The sequence below is a fragment of the Enoplosus armatus genome, chromosome 2 (assembly GCF_043641665.1).
Source record: "Enoplosus armatus isolate fEnoArm2 chromosome 2, fEnoArm2.hap1, whole genome shotgun sequence".
Taxonomy (NCBI): Eukaryota; Metazoa; Chordata; class Actinopteri; order Centrarchiformes; family Enoplosidae; genus Enoplosus; species Enoplosus armatus.
In genome coordinates, this window is record NC_092181.1 from 25,228,891 (window position 1) to 25,250,308 (window position 21,418).

Genomic DNA, 21,418 nt, shown 5'->3' on the forward strand with positions numbered 1-21,418 from the left:
TAGCAAATAAAGTTTAACTTCCTTGTTCATCTTTCACTCACCCACTCCCGTTATATTTTTTAAATTAGGAATTCAGCTACATAACCGTAAGCTAGACTTAATTTACATTAAATTAAATTCATAGTGTCAAGTGTTTTCTTACTCTGAATGAATTCTTTAGCAGTCTCAAAGCTAATGTTTGAGCAATCGGTGACGTTAGCACTGCTAGCTGAGGTCAAAATGTAGCCGAAGTCCTGAGTTCCTCAAACGTTTTTTGAAAAATGTGGTGCTTTTGAAAGGTCTGAAATGTACCGACAGAAAATTGAAGAACAAAACAGTCCCCATGTTCACATTAACAGGTAGTTTGTGAAGAAACACACAAACTTTGAACCAAAGAAGACCAAGAAAAAGCATTGCCTGTTTCTAAGTGATGCTGTAGTTTGGAGTTTGGAGAGAAGGTTACAGAAGCTAATGATTTCGAGTTGCTCTAATCATTCACTACCACCACTACGTCCACCTTCTCTCTTTCACACACACACATAACCACCACCAACCATCCTGACAGAAGTCCATCTCCCAGGAGGCTTTATTGTCTGAGCGGCCGTTGCCGTTCCCCATCAGAATACGGCTGAGGTTTTTTTTTCCCTCCCGTTACCGGCCGCATGCTCAGCCATGTTCCTCCAGAAATTGGACCGCTGGGAATTGTGTATTCTCTAATGGAGAGTTGGGAACCTATTCCATCTATCGATCGTTTGTTATCTCTCTCCACCTCTTTCTCCTCCTGCATCTGATCTATCTTGATCGTACCCTTCTATCTCTGTGGTTTGTCTTTCTGTCCTTTGTTTCACTTTCTCTCTCTCTGTAGGTGTCTGTTATTTATCACCCAAACACTTATGTCCAACACACACACACACACACACACACACACACACACACACACACACTGTTGGTGTGGATACTACAGTGGTCTCCTCCTGTGATCTCTCTCCAGTGTTGAAGTTGTTGAAAATGGCAACCGGGATGAGAGCTCTGCTAGACACAGTGGTCCAGGCTCTGCCTCAGGTATGTGTCGTCACACACACACACACACACACACACACACACACACACACACACACACATCCTCAAGCGGCTTATCGCAAGGAGACACAGGAGTTAATTAACACACGTGGAATGATAAACGATCGGCGTCGATAGAAGCACCCTGAGAATTGTGACTTTCAGGAAGTCAGGTTATGACAAAATGTTTGCCCCCGATGTTACGACACCTCGCTAACTTTCCACTTCTGTTCCTCTCATTTATTCAGGAAGTATAAAGACCTTTGTGGCATTAATTTAAGGTTCTTTATACCCACTGCTGTTAATGAGATAAGAGCAGTTAAGAAGTTGTGCTCCCTCGGTACACAGACAGACTTTTTGTTCTTTAGCCTTTGCTCAGTTTAATATATATATATCAAAGTTTTTGCTTATCCTGAAATTTCTGAAATACTTTGAAATTTCCCCTTTTTTCCTCCTTCTCTGTGGACATCTTTCCATCACTGTCACTTTGTCTTTGTCTGCCTCCCTCAGTTCGCTTATTAATTAGTTGTGTTTCCTACGCCTGAAGCAGAAACTGTATTTAATGATAAAGACAGATTAAGAATAGACCAGTTAGTGGCAGAGAGCACTTTTGTCAGATAAATGATGATGTGTCTTTGGCAAATTTGGTTTGACAAATTGCCCAACTAATCGTAAGTGGCTTTGGATGTTCTGTAATGAAAAACATTTGTCCAGTACAGCCTACCAGAGATGACATACCCTCCGCCATTAATATGTACACGTGGTGCTTTTAGTTGGTTCATTAAAGGATAAGGCTGACAATATTCTGTGTTTTTAGCTATTGTCAACAAATGAAAAGAGCATCTTTGAGACTGGGTCACAAATATATGCTTTCATAAAAAAAGAAAAAAAGCCAAATAATTTCCCAAAACATCTGGCCACAGTTGTTTCAGCAAACATTACTCAGAGAGGAGTAAATAGTGAATTCATTGGGGACTATTTTCAGCTGCGGATTTAGTGCTCTAGTGAATATTTAAGGCAGCAGGAGCGTGTGTGTGGGATCGATTCAACACAGTGTGTGTGTGTGTGTGTGTGTGTGTGTGTGTGTGTGTGTGTGTGTGTGTGTGTGTTCTGGGAAGGGACATGTCACCCAGTGAAACAGTGAGGCTCATTAATGTGTTTTGATGTGAAGGTCTATGACCCAGAAGAAGAGGTTATATTGGGCTTTGGCTACTCAGACACTTATTGTTAGATTCATTGTTGGTTTTGGGACAATAAGAACATTTCTCAATATAACCAGACTTCCCTTGTCTGTGTTTGTTTGTGGCAGTACCTGTTTAGTAGTTATGTGGTGTAACTATCTCTTGACCAACAACACTTCTCTGCTGGTTACCTGGCAACTTCACTGTGACAGCAACACTGTGGGAAGTCACAGCAGCCGGCTGCTCTTTGTGAACATTAACATAAACTGCAATGTACAGTACAGAGTCTGAGAACAGAAAGTACACAACAAGATAAACAAAAAGATTGAGGTCTATACAACAAATGTCTGATCATCTTGTCAAATAGTCTCTAAACGTTTTTGAAATACAAGTCTTAATCAAGCTGCAAATAGCGCTAAAGCTAGAAATGTTTCTAGTAGTACCCAATAATCAGAGTAGGGGATTTTTATAAATGATCAAATATATCTGATATTTAAAATGAGATTACAAGGTCAGAGGATAAGCTACTTCTCTTCTTCTTACAATGTCAAATAAAATGACATGTTATTGTTCATCCTCTGCATCTTCTCTGGGGTGCGATACATCTTTTGCTGCATAGAAAAAAGAAGCAACAGAAATTCTGCCTCTGTGTGCTTTTTCTGTTTCTAACGTTATGAAGCTCTAAATCTTTATTTCTTTTTTTTTATGTGAGGAAACCAGAGAAAAATACACTAATGGATCCGGACTGGCTGCTCTCTTTAAAACAGCTCTTTATTAAAGACATTTGTAAAGGAAAGTGAGTCAGTGCACCGCGAGAAGTGGATTTTTTCTGTTCTGCTGCCTTATCAATGCTTTGACTGGAGCCCTCTGGGAGGATTTTTGTCTCCCCGATCTTTGGGTAGAAAAACATGTACACACAGAGACACACAGATATACACATTATCGCAAATAACACAGGCTCACACACTGAGGGAGAATCACAGTCACAGAAATCTCCATCGCTTCGGTTGTGCTTCAAATCAATACTCCCTTCATCCATCCACTTTAACTTATTTTCTCTCCGGTCCCTGCTCTCTCGTTTGGACAGATTTCATCGGTTTTCATCTTGTTTTTGCGGTGGAAGCTTTGACCACAACAAAAATACATATCGAGCTAATAGGGGGTCACTGGAGATGGTGTTAGTTTTTTTTTAGCAGATTATAAATAAATTGAAATAGAAATAGAATAAAATGAATGTGATATCAAAGAAGAGTGTAAATTACAAGGTGTGCTTTGAAAAAGACGGTACGTTATTTTTCCTTTGATGCCTTATTGACACTTAAAAAGGCGTATTTTTGTTTTCATTGATTCAAACCAGTTCAACAGTCCTATAATATACAGAAATGTGCTGTACAGTTTCTGTTGTCATGCTGCGGTCGCTCTGACCTGTTACTTGGGTTCTTGTAATGTTAGTTGTTTAAAAAAGCAAATGTTATTCTGCAAATAAACTATCTAGATTAAAATGTAATGTAAATGTATTGATACATACTGAATGTCTTTAAAGGGTTAACTGCTTTTCAACCTAGACATTAAAAAAATGCTCTCTGCCACAAGTTATAATCATGCTAAACGTCAGTGATAGCTTTGTTTCTTTTAGAGACTTCATATTCTGCTGGCTTAGTTTGGGAACAGGCCTTCAGGAACCGTGATACATTTTCTTTTTGAAAACAGGGAAAGGAGCGAATGAGGATCCGGTTTGACTTTTTCTCCAGGCTAAATTCCCAAGTAAAGCCGCTACAGGTTTAAAAACAAGTGTATTCACTTCAAAGACAGCGGGAGCACTATGCAGCGTAGACTTTATTCCATGAGTTGACTTTTGCAGAGCTCAAAAGAAAAAGAATAACATCATCATATTTATTGCTTCATCTACAACTAGATGTGAAGTAAATAAACCGTCGAATGAAAATAATCTACAATATAATCAGTAGACCCCAACAGTATACGAAGAACATTTTTATACCGTAAACAAAGATTATCAGAGGCAACATAGCTTCCTGTAGCAAATTCAATAACAACATTTTCACCTGAGATGTGATGAGAGTCATATGTCTTCAGCAATAGCTCTTCTGAAGTAAGCTACAAAGAATAAAATTAATAATTACCCCGGTGGACTGTGACTAAGTACAGTGAGAAGCTGACACAGAATTGGTAAGGCTATTGGTAAGGCTTTGCTATGCACAATTACAAATGAAATCTAAATGACCCACGGTCTCCGCAACCTTTTCTACTGATTGTATTTATAATATATTTTGTAAATTTGACAAAAATTCCTGGTGTCTCTGTTCCTATTGTTCTCTCTATGGAAAAACGTCACAGTCCCACTTACCTTGGGAACATTTTAACCCCTCTATCTAATGGGTCTGTTCTTTCGCTGCAGTTTGAGGTGAGTGTAATGACTTTTTGTATGTCAGTGTGACATGTGTGAGAAATGTCCAACACAATTGTAACCAAAAAAAAACGTGTCCCACCGTGACCCAGATGCCTGAGTCAAGCTTTCATTAGTCTAAAAAGTCTTGAATGTTTGCAGAGCAGCGCAGGTTTGTTCGCTATAGAAACCAAAGGTGTAAATATCAAAGTCCTCGCTCTAACTGTGTTGCTCACAAGCTTCTGTTGCCAACTTGCCAGCTCTAATGCTTCCATAGCATCCAACAATCTGTTTCTTATACCACGGCATCCTCATCCCCGTGGTGTGCTTTCATTCTCTGCTCGAGGGATCTAAAGACATCAGATGGGCTTAAGTTACAAGCTGCAAACTGCCTCAGGCCAAGTCGTGGCTTTTATTATCCACCAGGAAGCATCAACATGCACAACAGCGGAGAGATGGAAGCTTTCCTCGGGCTTTGCCTAACCTCTCCAAATTCCCCCGTTTCTCCCTCCCTCATTATTTCCTCTCTGCCTCCTATGTCACCCTCTCCTCCAATAAATGCTGCATGTCTTATTCTTTCCCAATCCACTCTCTCAATTGATTTGCCTATCTAATGGAGTTCCACAGTCACGTATTCAAAAGTACCCCATTGCCTTCCCTATGAGGTGACTTAGCTAATGGCATTCTGCTCAGTGCCTGCGATGGTCCCCCATGGGGTCCTTTACTCATTTGCATTGCATATCACTATCTGTGAGCGCTTTGAGTCTCTACACGGATGGAGTCATGCCTGTTAGAAGTCAGCAAGTAAAAATTTTCCCCAAACCGTGTAATAGAGTGATTATGCCTGATTTGATGCAGGGAGTGGTTTTTTGTTGTGGTTGCTTGAGTGGCGTTAAGCTATTTCTGATTGGTTGAAATGTTTGCAGGATCCTGGATATGCCTAGTTTCATGATCTGTAAAAAACATTCAGAATCTAACACAGCAAAAATGCATGAGCATCTATCACGAATAAGCCAGTTTTCATATTGCTGAGGCTTTCTGTCCAGAATGTTGTCCATCCTGCTCAGTGGGCAGCATTCACAGAAGATGTCACACACCATGAATTGTTTAGCAGCTTCAATTTATAACAGCTTCAATGAGAAACCTGCCTCTTTTCTCCTGTTAGATCTTCAGTTAATGCTGTTAACATGTTGAAAAGGGAATAAACCAATAGGGAAAATACTGGAATCTGTTTATTTTGGGTGCGAAGGACAATAATAAACCATGATTCTAGTGTCCAGAAGTAGTTTTTTATATCAGAATGAAAATGACCAAAATCATCAGCACTCAGTTCTCTACTCTCTCTTCTCATGTCATCAGTCAGATCATGTTTATTGAACCCTAGTGTGTGATGTAGTGTAGTTACACGTGTGTTTACTCTGTACTATTTAACTTACTATAGTTACTGTGGGTACAGGAGTAGCGATGGTTAAACCGCTGAATCAGTCTCTGACCGACCAAATTACATAAGTAAATCTCATTACATGAAAAACAGCTGTATGAGTTCCCTCCGTTAACATAACTGTAATATAACATGAATGTTCCTTTGTGTGCGACAGGTGGGAAACCTCGGTCTGCTCTTCATGTTGCTGTTTTTCATCTACGCGGCTCTGGGAGTGGAGCTGTTTGGAGAGCTGGGTAAGTCTGCTCGACCACCAACTTGTTGCTCATTAAGTGATTTGAATGCACATTTTGTGATATAATATATTCCTTTTCAATGTATAGCCTTTTTAAAGCACTTTCACTAATTATCACGACCCCGTGTGGCTCATCAGCGTTGTGTTTGTTCAGTAACCGTCATGGCTGCCCTTCCGCCTGGTCATGCTCTTGTGTCTAAATCTAAATCGGCAATGTTAAATTACAACCAATCAGCCAAAGAATGAAGTGCAATAAACACCAGAATGAAGATGAATTACAAATGATTGTGGAGACGAGTCCAGCATGCAAGTCAAGTCACCAAGTCACCAAGTCTCTAACCTGACTGGACGACAGGTTATCTAATACATTTGAAATCCTGTTCAACCTTCCATCCAGTGACAAATGTGCACGTATTCTCAGATCGCTCCATATGTTTTTGTCCTGTCTTTGTCCATTTTGACTTTCATGAAGTAACAACGATGTCAAAATGTTTGCACTGTAAAAGACTACAAATCAGTGCCCTCCAGTCCTTTTTGTTTATGAGATGTGGCTCATTTCTCATTCAGCAGTAAGAACAGACACAAACATACAACGAAGCAAAAAAGCCAATTTAAAGTTGTGATCACTCAGATAACCTCCATGAAAAGTTTGACGTTACCAAGGTCTCACTCTGTAAACCCTTTCCCTTTTCCTTTCCTCATCATGTCCTCTCTCAGTGTGTAATGCTGACTACCCCTGTGAAGGAATGAGCCGACACGCCACCTTTGAAAACTTTGGAATGGCCTTCCTCACACTCTTCCAGGTTTCCACCGGTGACAACTGGAATGGCATCATGAAGGTACTTCAGTTCACAGCGGCACCGCTGCACTGCTGCGACTTAATATCACTCTTATCTCTTGACATTTGTCATTTGGACTGGGCTATGTGATCGACTAAGCTGATCGGTTTTCACTTTCCTCCCTGCCACCTCGTCTCCTACAGTAGCGACAGCACACATTTCCTGAGATGAGGGTCAATCAGAAAGGGGGCTCGATATATTTTTTGAGGCGCCCAAACCTATTTTACGCCAATCTCAGCACAGACAGAAGCCGAGAAGCAGAATTGTAATTGAAATCTCCAGTTCAGGTCCCAGCACCAGACGATATTTAGGTGGGGGTGGGGGGGGGGGGGGGGGGGGGGGGGTGAGTGAGTAATGAGCCTGTTCTTTAGCAGAGATGGTGTTGAAAAAGTAAACTCAACAAAACCTTCCATGGATGAATAAAGATTCAAATTTACACTCACAAAATAAGAAAAGGAGGATTTGATCCCCTCTTCATTCTCTAATCTATCACTTCAATCAAGTCTCACTCTCTAATCACATCCAAGTACCTCGAGCTCTCAAAATCTGATCACAGCACATACCCGAGAGAAAGTTAATCAGTGCTGATTAGGCTCTTACGAAGAGTGACTGACAGACAGAAACATTTGTCAGGACTCGAGCTTTCAACAAGCCGGATTGTGAAAGTCTGACGGCGTTGCTCTGCAAAGACATCACAAATTGCTTCAGTGGCACTCTGAATGAGTCACTTTTATTGAACATAAAGGCATTTCTCATGAGATTGTTCCCTTAAAATGTAATTCAGACTCTTATAAAACGAACACACTGATATCGGTCTCATCCCTGGTTCTCAGAATGGACTGAGTCGTAGTCATTGATTTGTTTTAACCTTTTATTAGGTCTAAATCAGTATGTTTAATAATTGATTGACGGGACAGAATTCGATGTCAATGTTGGGGTTTACTGTTTTTTACTCCATTTTATGTAATAGGCCTTTTTCATGGAGGATGTCTGCGGTGAAACAGGCCTCTTGTAAAATATCTTTGAGTTTTGGACTTTTAGCTGGAACAAACCAGCAATTTGAAGACATCATCTTGGGCAACGTGAAATTCAAATTCAAATATATTTTTGATATTTTCTGACATTTTATGAACCAAATCATGAATCACTTAATCTGAAAAAGAATTGATATATTAAAGGGACCCTGTGGAGTTGTTGACAACTAGCAGTGCTACAGAGCAATGTTTTTACGAGCGGGTCCCTGTTGTGTTTGTATCGTGCACGCGTGTGATGTGATACAAATTCCTGTCACCAGTTTCACACTATTCCACTCATCTACAGGTGGCAGTCACGTGCAAAGAAACTAGCAATGTGCCAGTAAAAGCAGGGATGATCGCAAGCTAGTAACAAACAACTGTGGTTAAAGCAGGAATGTCTGTAAATCAGTCTGCATTTATCTTTGAATTGATATGAGTGATTCTCTGTTGACCACAGCTGCTTTAGTCTGTATGAAATGCAGTTCATTAAATCCCTGCAGCCATGTGAAAGCAACAGGACAGACAAGTTGATAAATCTGCAGCCTCCGATTTGAGAAGTGCCCATAGTCATTACGCATAACACATGACGCTACGCTATTATTAAAGCGGGAGACATCAGATTACCGGAGATTTAGATTTAGGCTTTTTTGACCCAGAGGAAGATTTGTTTTCACAGAACACAGAAACACACGGATATCAGCATATAGACAATAGAGAGAGTCTCCATAAATACATTCATACAGCCAAGCTCACAAAGGGCCAAACAAACACTGCTGTGTCACATTGTAAGCTGTGATGTGACCATTATCAATGAGAATTATGACTGATTGTATAAACTCTTCACCAAACTATTTCTTTGTATTATTGATCTCTACCGTCATTGTACTAATTAACTGTTAACGACATACAAACTGTCTCGTGCTGCTTGTTCACATCGTGCTGCTCTGCGCTGTCCAGAAGCGTCTTTCCATTTGTCGTGCTGTTGTCGTCATGTCACGCCGCTGTTTCAGAGCAGAGGTGATGCGACTGGCTGAGAGAGCATTTATTAATCCCCGCAGCCTCTCACCTCTATTCTACTTCACACGGTCCGTTTGCACTTTCTGCTGCTGCACCTACATGAACTGAAATAGCAGGTGCGCTTGGAGACACCCACACAGTCTTGTATAGAGGTTTCTTGTATACAAGAGCACCTTTAATCTATGATGAAAATGATTAGTTGCAGTCTTCTCCCTGTCCTTCCGTCCATATTTCTGTTCTTCTCTCTGAAATCATCCTCTTCTTCCGTCTGACCCTTCTTTTCTCTTCCTCACCCCTAACCTCTCCCAATACCCCACCACCCACCAGGACACACTGAGGGAGTGCCCACTCGACGGTCCGGGCAGCGACTACGGCTGCCACGCCGGACTACAGTTCATCTCCCCGATGTATTTCGTGTCCTTCGTGCTCACGGCTCAGTTTGTTCTGATAAACGTGGTGGTGGCCGTGCTCATGAAGCATCTGGACGATTCCAACAAGGAGGCGCAGGAAGACGCTGAGATGGATGCTGAGATTGAGCTGGAGCTGGCTCAGGGAGGTCTCTGCTGCATGATGGGGGGCATCGGCGCCATCGCCGGGGCCACGGGTGGCGCTGCGAGCGGGGCCGGCGTGGGCGGAGGAGCGTCTGGTGCAATTACAGCGGGGACAGTCGGGGGTCCAAGTGGCGGGGTGATGGCACCGCTACGAGATGGAGGAGGAGGCGGTGCAGCTCATGAGGGACACACACACCATCAGTGTCGCCTCTTCTCTCCAGCTCAGGTAAGTGGACTTCAGGAGGATAATTACTGCTGATAGAGCCCCATTTCTACTTTTAATAATGCAGATAAGAGCTGGCCAATATACTGTAGTGCTCTCTGGTATGTTTCTGCATGTCGGCAACGTACAAAGTGCAATAATTCTTTAGAAACGAAGTACTTTATGTAAACCCTTCAGTGATTTTGTTTTCTTTTTCATTGAGCATTACAATACGTGCCTGTACTTAACAGAATGTGAGTATCAATGTGCTTACTGCAAACATTTAACCTGTTTAGTTACACATTATCAACATGATGATCATCTAACAGGAGCTCTTAAAATCTCTCCCAGGCAGCACTGATTAAGTTAAACTGGGAAAAAGTTTATTTAGGTGTTATATAACCTTATATTAAAGTTATATGTAACTATTACAATGATTGTTGGGATTTCACATTGAAATAAACGCTGTTGAAGTAACTATGATTTAAAACTTTAATAAATTTAGCCTGGCATTAAGCCTGCAAATCACCAAATCACTTCTTACAGGGTCATCAATTCCTTTGAACACTTGAATATTTTGCTCAAACAGTAAAGCAGATCAGTCTTACGTATACTGCACTGGAACATGTGGTTCCATCCCACGTCATGGCCAGTTCTCACCAGAAGCTAATCACGTGGGATCATGAGTGATGAGCTGATGGGCCCTGAGACTGCTGCTCTCCTAACTGCGTACTCCCTGCAGCATTACATCCTTTCAGAATTCAGATAGCAGTGCCGGGCAGATGAGTCATCAGTCGCTCAATATCACGTTCAACAATATAATCACAAGATCACCACTCTAATCACTGACTGCACTGATGCATTTCATGAGTTACAGTGTAGTACCACTTCAGTGATAGTCACAGCCTGAGAGGTGTTGTTTTTATGTAACAGACGCTGGCTCTCACCGTGAGTGTGGAATCGAGAAAATCCAGCCACTGAGTGCTGAAATGATTTATCGATTAACCAGTGAGTCAATCGACTGAAAATGAAGCAACTATTTTGAAAAATGACAAATATTCAGTGGTTTCTGCTTTCCGAAAGAACAGATTTGTGATGAGTGATTTAAGATAATGATACTATGAAAAGCGCTCTATAAATGTGTGTTATTATTATTATTATTATTATTTTTCATGTCATTCACTAATTTTCTCAACAGTTTAAAAAGCTTATGTAACAGGAATCAACTCAAATAAAAAAACATTATTAAAATAAACTTAATACAGTTCAGTAATCAGAAAAATTCTGCCTCTCCGACAGCAGGGCGAACTTCCTCTAAGAGACACTGTATTACTGTGAAGATAAGATCAGATTTCCTCGTCTTGTATCTCCGTCACGTCACGTCCCCTCAACCACTCAGTCATGGATCACTTTGCTTTATATTGTCTTAACGTCATGTCAAATCATTCTTTGTCTGTCACAGTGTTCTCCTGTGATAACACGTTGTTAGCCTCTGTATTAATATTTTCTACTTGTTTTTCGGGTTCCCCAATACTCCCGCTACTGACACTGCTACATCTGTTACGTTTCCGTCTGCTGATTTGGTGTGAAATTCTTCTTTTTACTGTTTTGGTAACATTTTTGTGCATGAACTTAAGACCACAAACGGAGCGGAACACGTAGCCTTAATGAAGCATTTAGGGGCGTTGATTATATCTCATGAGCACACTGCTCCTCATGTAGAGGTGGCATTCATCAGGTTAAAACGGGTTATTTTGTGTCCCTGCAGTTAAGAAAGTTTGGTGAATCTGACTTGAAACACTAGTGCGAACAAGCCCCACAGAAAAAAGTAAGACAAGTTTAGGTTAAGAATACAAAAATGCTCTTGCATGAGGCCCAATGTGTAAACAGGCTGTGGACTTATTACGATACTAAACTAATTATCCTGATTATTTGAAGACAGCAACAGTTGGTGCTGCACATCCAGCCGGGGTCTGTGGGACTGCACAGCATCTGGAGTTGATTCTATTCGTGAAATACTGCTGCCCTACTTGTGCAAATACAAGGTGTTGATGACTGTTGCACACATGCATACGAACATGCTAAAACACACACTCACAACACTAAAACGTCTGCGTGCACACACACGCAAAGATATTAAATGGCCCCTGTCTCCACCATTCTAAAAATACTCTGAGTGGGGGCAGTGGGGGCAGTGGGGGGCAGTGGCGGCGGTGGCTCTCATTCTTCAGCTCCCTGATTGCTGCATCACAAACAGCAAGTCAGTGCAAGCTACATTCATAATCACAATCACATAAAATTATAGCACCTGCAGATAAGAACAGATATTTTTAGAAGTACGCTTGCTGAGGCAGAAAGACAGAAACAAGTCAATAAACAAACACGGGCATAAACAAAGGGGAGGTGGGGGAAACAAGAGAAATCAGGAAATGAGAGACGGAAAAATAGAACAAATATAAATAAAAATTGAGAGCGAGAGAGAGAAAGTGACAGGAGAGTTAGTGACTAAGTGATTGGTGCAGGAAGTGGCTGAATGAATGAGTGACTGACTGCTTCGATGCAACTTACTGACTGAATGATTGTGGGGAGAGACGAAAGGTGTGTTTGCACCAAGCGAGTCTACGGTGGAGTGTTTAGTCCTTATGTGTTTGGGCAGGTGACAGAGGTGCCGAGTAAAATGCAAGGTCTCTCATTAGAAGTGATCCCGTGAACACAAACAGTCAGATCAGTAGAAGCAGAGGGGGCTGGGTGTCGGCATGCGATCGCCAGCTGTACCTTATACCTAGAAAGCCGCAACAGCAAAGAGGCAGTCTGGACTGATGCTCACGTGATATTAAAGGTCATTTGTCAAGTTAAAGCTGGGAACAGACCTTTATTACACCTCCAAACATTACAGGCACCAGCATGCACAGAAAAGAACACATATTGAACAAATGGAACAAATTCAGTAAATGCAGGACACGGTGGAGTCCAGGCAACCCCCGAAACCTTTGCATGTTCCTGTGCCAAAACAGAAATGGATATAGACTCAGCAAAAACTGTTTTTGGTTATCTTTTTGGGCAGTTTTTTTTTTGTTAATTTATGCTGCAATTTTGGCAGCGACAAAAACAAAAACAAGTGAGGAAAAATGCAAAATGCATGTGGTTGTGTATTTAGGAACATTTGAAACAAGAAGTGTGAACTGTGCAGAGAGAGCTGGAGGTGAATGAGGTGAACTAAAACCTGCACTAAGTGATTCTTTGGCCAGCGGAAACAAGCTGTAAACGGGACATTGACATTTTATCGCCTTCAAGTTGACGCCTCGAACTTCTTAGCAAACAGTTACTTATTTACACACTGACATAGAGCAACCTGAGCATTCATTCAGTCCAATACCGTCTCGGCTTTTAGCTCTGTGTTTTGGCCCTCTACCTCCTCCTGTGGGAAATGTCTGGCTCTTTAGCTGCTAAATGCTCCACTATGTTCACCAGCTAGTTGCTGACTTTGTCTGCCTGCTGCAGGTCTGTCAGGTGATAATTCTCAGTGGTTTTCTCACTATTAGCAGCCACTTTGACATTACACGTAGTCATTTGGTGTTAAGCAATGACTATGCTGTGTGCTCGATGTGTAAATAGGCAGTAGTTTGCTAAGATATTTGCTATAACAACTTTATAATGTCAGTATTGTTTTTACAGCTTGTTCTGCTGCCTCCAAGTGGATAAAAAGAATCAAAGAATCACTGCTGGACACTGCATGATTTTATCTCCCTACCAACAACACCATCTGGCCCAGACTGAAATAGACTCAGACAAACTCTGTCCGATCGCTTGTCATAACTATAATCGGCCCAACAATTGTAATGTGTGTCCACCCTTTTAGCTAATGTTATCTGGTTATCACTTATCTTTTTCCACCACTGAGCCCTGGTTTATTTGTAACTGCGCACGTGAACCTAATGAACCTAAGTAATCTTTTGTACTTTGGTTCAGACCAAAAGAAATGAATACTGTCATCTATCTTACAGGATGACACTGAATCAATGGGTGAGAGAGGAGGGAGGAGAGAACAGAGAGAGAGGCTGACAGTGGAAGGGTTGGAAGACACAGTGAGATTGTGAGTGGGTGGCAGGCTCCGCCACAGTCTCATTGTGCTTATAGCTCATTGTCTGTCAGCCCACTGGTATTTTTAACCAGAAGAGGAGTAAAAAGAGAGATTAGAAAGAGGTGGAACTCCTGTATGCACTGTGTTTTAAATCTCTATTCTGATTAGCCAGCAAATGGCTTTGTCTGGATATTAGCACAGTGTGCATTCAGATTCAGAGATTTCGATTTTCTTTTCCAAGAAAAACTAACAACAACCAACAAAACCAGAATCACGACAAACACCATGACTGAAGGAAAAGAAATATACAAAAGGAAGATGCAACCAGTAACACAATTAAGAGCAATGTAAAACTTTGTATATAAGTTCTTAAACAACCAAACGTCCAGAAACTTAACCTAATGGATCAAATTTAAAATTTTACAAAAGGGGAATACAGCTTCTTACTGTCTTTGATTAAAAGGTTAAACTCAAAAATCAGCTCATATGAGGAAGTCCAGAGTTTAAGGTGCTGTGCAGAGACATTAGACAAACTACTACCTTTTACCTCTGCTGTATCATGCTAATGAAGAAGATAAGAGCTCAGGTGTGGATTACCTGTCCCACCTTTAACTCCATACCTGCAGAACAGAAAACGGTAACATAAAAAAAGGCGCAACATCTGGAATAAATTAATTCCCAACAAAACATGTAACAAAGCCAGACCAATATTGCTCATGTTACTATTGAATGGCTCTTGGAAACACTTAACTTGCTAATGACTCCAGCAGTAGATGATCATGGCGATTTATGAGCAAAAGATAAGTGGAAAAAGGCAATCAAATGTCTTAAAGTGGACAGTCATTGGTCGTAATGAGTTAATATGAAGCTTGCAGCGCATCAGAGAGTGAGTGAGAGTCAATTTTAACAGTAATCGGCTTGATGGGTGCAAAGGAGCCAGATTTTTAAACAGATTCAGGTGACCCATCCGTGAGTCACAACTAACTGGCATACTGCCACTGTGGGTTTTTTTTAGTCTTCAGCTGTCAACGTTCAGCGTCATGATTGTACATTGGGCTCTGAGCGCTGCCAAAAGACTTCTGAGTGCAGCAGGATCTTGGCTGAACAGGTTCAGTGTAGACACTGACGGAGGACCGCAGCTGCTGCTGTTGTGCCGCTGGCACACTGCTGTCCGTGTGTGTCCCGTGTAGACAAAGTGTTAACAACAATCGGGGGCACATGAAGGAAGCAAAGCCTGCAAGCTAGTTCAGGCAAACAACTGAAGTCCGCCACTACTATCACATAACATTCTCACTACAACATATCCAATGCACTCTTTTCATTACGACGGTGTACTTAAGCTGTCAATGCTCTTCACACTCTTATGCTGCCATGCCTGTTGCTGCTACTGCAACTGTTCACATAGCATTAATAAGACCCAGCATCCACCTGCTGTGCTAAGCTTGCTGTATCCTTATGGGGTGTGACAAAGTCAGAGCCTGGACACCAAATATCAACTCCACATGTTCTACACTCACATAATAAACCATTGCATATTCCTACAAACGATAGCAGCTGCGTGTCTCCCTGTGTGACCTGAAAGAACAGTAAAAATCTTAAACATAATCTCCTGAGCCAACAGCAATACATTATCAGAGCATTTATAATATCAAATCCATCTGCTGAGGAAGATTGTGTGATACAATCTCCAGAACGGCTACTAATGGACCTTGAATATTGGTAATTTTATCAACAGCATTTCAAGCATACTTTTTATTACTGTACCCCCACCAAAGAGGTTATGTTTTGGGTCCTGTTTGTTTGCTGTTTGCCAGATGTCTCAAAAAAACATGTTAACAGTTTTCAAAGCAGTTTGTTGGAAAGTTAGTCCATGGGTCAAGGGAAAACAAGTGATTAGTTTTTGATGCATGGTGATCTGGATACAGATGAAAGTTTTGTAAACATTTCTTAATGTCATATTAACATTATAAGGTGTATGCAGCCTTGGCAGAGGTGTGCATGAAATGTACTCATTAGAACATAATCTTGATTATTAAATTCTCAAAAATGAGTCGCTTTTTTGTGGAATGTTAGTAGGCAACTTCAATATGTGGTAAAGTCTCTTTTGCAGATTGGATCCCTAACATTTTCAAAATACTGAACGAATGACATGGTAATTATTATTTATATAAGCATATAAATACATAAATGTATGATAAAATAAAGAGGATCCACAGGGTGGAGTTCAGGGTGGATGAGAGCATTTCTAGATGGGAGAAACCAGATGGCAGTGCAGTGAATCAAACGGGGTCATGGGCACCATTTACCACAACCAAGGCCCCCAGCTTAGCCAATCAATCAGGCTGCCTCACCCCTTGCTGTGCATCTCCCAACACTTGAAACAATGTGTATGCGTGTGCGTATAGTATGCATCAGTGGGTGCTGCCAAGGTCTGGCTATCGACTGTGGTTGGCCTCCTCACCTCACGCCCTTCAGCAGTAACTCTCATGCGGAGAGAAAGAGTTGGAAAGAGCAGGAACTGGAGTTTAAACTTTAAACATCGCAGCAGGAAAAGGTGAGCTGACATGGAAAAATGGAAGAGAGTAGTTAACTGAGAAACCAGTTAAACTATTTTAAGATTTGAATGCAAGAAAAAGACCTTCCACAACTTGAATTCTTGAAAGGATAATTCCGGTTCTTTACAACATTTACATATGTTGGCTATTGATGCTAAAGCTATGATAACATCTTGAACTGTGGCAAAATCACTGAAAAGAAGACTGACGGGCAAAGAAACCTTCAGGATAGCCAAACAAAGGCAAACTGTACAATTATTAGAATTACTGTCCATTGAAAACATTTTGTTTTACAGACAAACTCTCTGTTCAACAGTGACCAACTGTGTTACAGCGGTTGTACACACACAACGTTCCTGTTAAATAAGGGGGTTATTGCAGACGTTTACTTTAGATGATAACCAATAACTGCGTGTTTGTTTACAACTTGTTGGATTGTGTCTGGGCTGCTACGTCCTTACTTTACCCGTTTGTGCTATCAGCATTAAGTTGTAGTTACTCACTCATTGGTGGTCAGTCCTTGTCAAATCACAGTCGAGGTTAGGACATGTAGCTGAGGCCTGTGTTCGTCTTGATGACAAAGAATAACTTACATACATACAGGCTACAGAATGGGTGCACGTGTAACTGGAAGCTGCATGGGTTTAAAAATGATTTGTTTTGGCATGTCTGTCATGCCTTGTTGTCCATAACTGCTGACAGTAAATGTAAGAGTCATTATGTCTTTTGAAGCTCACAACAGACAGACTCAGTATATACAAGGTTGAGTGGGTTTTATTTCCAAAATAGATTTTTTCCAGAAAAATCTGAACAGTAAAGTCCATTTTATTTACATTGCCCAATATCACAAATCATACATTTGCCTCAAAGGGCTTTGCAATCTGTACAGCATGCAACACCCCCTCTATCCTTAGACCCTCAATTAGGATGAGGAAAAAGTCCTCCCAAAAAACTGGGGGGACGGACAGACATGCAATAGATGTCATGTGCACAGAATAGATCAACATTGTAAAATTACAATATGGAAAATCACCAAGTGACCAAATTATACATAGATTGTAAACATATGAAGAACATGAACAACATCCGGGGGACTAATCGGATACCTCCTCTCCACCATGGAGACCTGGAAAGAGGACAGATGGGAGAGAGAGAGACAAGAGGGAGATGCTGAATCTCCTGGAGGAGGATGATCCAGATCGTGATGAGGCACCATCAGCCAGGCGACAGAGAGAGAAAATAGGGAGAGAGAGAGAGAGAAAGAGATGGGCACGCAGCTTGGACACTCATGTGCTTGTGGGACAAAAAAGCTAAACTGCTCATCAGTTATCATCCAAATTCAACCCTTAAGACCTCTCCATTGTTTTCCTCAATGCATCCAGCTGACTTTGTAACATCTTTACACAGGAATCTGCCAATTACTTCAGGTTCTGCAGGGACACTCAGTGGGAATTCTAAGCCATCTACGGCTCGCCTAAAGTAGACCAGTGTAGTTTTTTTTAAAGGGATCGTGCAATTAATATTACAACACTGACATTCATCTGCCCCTCTGGCTCATTTTAAAGCAGCAGCAAAAGCCATCGATATCTGTGTTGCAGCTGCTGAAAATAACACCAGCACCGACAGATTGCGGTTGATTAAACAACACAAGGTGTAGTCTGTGTTACAGATGTTGCACTAAAGACGTAGGGAAGAGAGAGTAAGATGACGGGAGAGAAAGGATAGGAAGGTATCAAGCAGATGAGAAAGATGGACAAGACATTGAGTACTAGTAGTATTGAGGAAAATTGAATTTGCACGGAAGCGTGTGACAGATTGACAAAGTGAGAAACAGTCTTTGAGTCCGGAGAAGTGATAAAGCCTCAGCAGGAAACCTGATGATAAAAAAAAAAACAGTGGTCAGATGCTGACTTTTACCTGCAGATAGACAGTCTGACTGATGTCATCCGAGGCAGCTACAGTTGTTGATTTCACAGTCAATTGTAAAAAGTTCCATTCATTATGTGATGACAGTGGTGACAATTTAAAGCAATACTTCAACATTTTGGAAAATACACTAGATGAGTAGATCGATACCACTCTCATGTCTATACAATGTGAATCTAGAACTAGCAGCTGGTTAGCTTAGCTTAGCTGTTATATATCTCGTTTTAGTTTGTACAGACAGCAAAGTGCAAAAACGACAATTCACCATTGTACAGGGGGTTTCCATTTCCTCAGGACCCCCCCCCCCCCCCCAGGTGAAACGTAGAATTGGGTGTTATCAATCTTCTCATCTAACTCATGGTCACGGCAAGAAAGCGAATGTCGAACTATTCCTTTTTTCAAAGCATATTTAACTGTTAGAGGTTGTGCTTGTAAGCAGAATTTCCACACCTATTGTGAGGTTGTGTACAGAAACATTCCCTGGTTACAGGGAATTTTAATGGAGTGAGTCAACGATACAGGAAATAGGCATATTTGCACTCCTGAGAGTGAGATGAGAAGATCGATACCAGTGTCATTTCTGTGCATTAAGTACAGAGCTGGTGCCCGGACATGGTTAGCCTAGCTTAGCATAAAGACTGGAAGCAGGGGGAAACAGCTAGCCTGGTGAAAACACATGTCTACCAATACCTATAAAGCTCACTAATTAACAAGTTGAATCTCGTTTAATCTGTAGTTTGAAAGAAACGTGAACAAATGTCAAGCTACATTCTGTAAGTATGTTGTGAGGAACGCATGACGATGATATTAATCTTCTCATCTCGCTCTGAAATAAAGTCAATCCGCGTATTCCCATAAATAAAGTGTTCACAGTATGTTTGCATTACATTTTTCAATGCTAGTAATAAAAGAAAAGAAAATCAAAGTCAGAAAGTTTGTTCCAAAGGCAGCCATACAATATGTTTCTGACTCTACTGCTTTAGTTGGATTAATGATAATGATCTGCATCCATAGCACATTATAGCTGTCCACCATAATTGTGCAGTATCTTCTCTGGAGTTCTTATGAAAAATATCGTTCTGGTCTTTGTGCTAATTACAAACAGGCCAAAGGGTCAATACAGTGTGTGTGTGTGTGTGTGTGTGTGTGTGTGTGTGTGTTTGTGTGTTGCAGGAGAGCCAGTGGCTGGACAGTGTGTCTCTGCTGATTAAGGACTCGTTGGAAGGGGACATGATTGACAACCTCTCGGGTTCAGTTTTCCACCACTACTGCTCTGCTCCTGTCTGCAAGGACTGTAAGGGCCACCCACAAGAGGTTAGTGGGGTCGTACACACACTCGCACACACACACACACACTTCTCTCTCTTTCATTCTTGTTTTCCATCATGTGGCCATGTTATTTAAGGCTTTTTCCTTCTCTCTTGTCGTTTTTAACTGTCTAGATTTACATCTCTTTATTGCACTTTCTTTCTTCTTCTCTCCGTTTTTTCACCTTGTAGCTCACGGTGCTCAAATAACAGTGGGATTAACCTGAGGCAGCTTGAAGGTGTCAATCAAACAAATCTGCACCATCTGTACGCTAATATACACATAGAAAAGCACAGCATGTTTAAAGCCCAAATATGCAATGTACAAGTACGTTTTTGTCCTGAAAATAAAAGGTCCCAAGGCCCCAAATGTGTCCACCATACAAGGTGCAAAGAAGTATTTAATAGCTTAAGGTACACCTTTGTTCCAATTCAGTCTAAACTAAATGTACAGTTTCTTAACTGAGTCATTAAAGGTACTGAAGCACACTTACTGAGGAGTCTTGGAGATGCAGGGGAAATACTGGCTCACCAGTACAGTACAATAAGAACAGCAGTGCAGGGGAAATTATAATGCAATAGTTTAAAAGTACATTTGGGTATTTTGGGTACATAATTGTACTTTTGATGTACACTTAAATTACTAACTTGAAGGACAAAGGGTACTCTAATGTACTTGGATAGGGTACTGCCCCAGGGACAAGCTTTTGTACTCGTTTTGTGCAGTTCAGGATCAAACCAGTTAGACACTTCCCACAAGCCAGAAGAAATAAACAAATGCAGTGTGAAAGAAACGTGTGTGTCTATCCCATAAATGCATGCCATATGCCATATCACATCAGCCATGGTGTGTGTGTGTGTGTGTGTGTGTGTGTGTGTAAGTGAGTAGAGAGAAGGAAAATGCTGACATGATTGAATCTCATGAATGTGTGGAGCTCTACCAAGCCACGTAGCAACAGTGTGTGATATCTATTTATATATTTGCATATCTATCCCCAGACAGAAAGCCAGTGTACTCAAAAGGTGCAACACATACATATGAAGAGCTGTAAATAATCCTACACATACAAACCTCTTATATACCAACTTATTTATTGTTGTTCTGCTGTGTTTAAATTAGTTTTTCATTCATGTCTCATGCTCCATAATGATGAAAAACATACTGTAAGGTGTGATGATTTCAAAATGTCTGCGGCAGAGATAAAACCCTGCTCAGATGTATGTGAAATATCCCTTAAAACCATTGTTCCCAGTAAAATCCCAGCAAGGTGAGAGGAAGGTCGCTTGTGTATCCTTGTAATAGATATGCAGATCAGAGCTGCATTGCAATCAAGACACTACATACATCATAATAGTATTTTCATAGCTGTGGCATCGCTGTGCTTTTGGAGTAAATTGGAAAAAAAAAAACATTTCTGTGCGCGGCGTCCTTGCTTTCAATGACACTGTGCAGTATGTGTGTGACACCCTCCTCCACAAACGTGTCGATCATGACAGCATTGAGTGAAAGGTGCTGAACTTTTTATCCCTCAAAGGTATCGAAAGAAGTAAGGCTTCATGACGTGTGCGCTTCAAATGCTGTTTTTATAATCTGATCATCCTGTTTTGCGCAATTTCATTTAACT

The 21,418-nt window shown here is 41.1% G+C and overlaps 1 protein-coding gene across 1 annotated transcript in view; it reads left to right on the plus strand.

The window, feature by feature from the left end:
* The window catches only part of LOC139300060 (voltage-dependent T-type calcium channel subunit alpha-1I-like), a 144,763-nt gene that overhangs the window by 116,200 nt on the left and 7,145 nt on the right, over positions 1 to 21,418 (plus strand). The window contains exons 29-33 of the mRNA XM_070923041.1: positions 971 to 1,041; positions 6,222 to 6,300; positions 7,017 to 7,138; positions 9,499 to 9,948; positions 19,660 to 19,800. Coding sequence (XP_070779142.1) covers positions 971 to 1,041; positions 6,222 to 6,300; positions 7,017 to 7,138; positions 9,499 to 9,948; positions 19,660 to 19,800 — 863 coding nt within the window. The remainder of the gene's footprint in view (positions 1 to 970; positions 1,042 to 6,221; positions 6,301 to 7,016; positions 7,139 to 9,498; positions 9,949 to 19,659; positions 19,801 to 21,418) is intronic.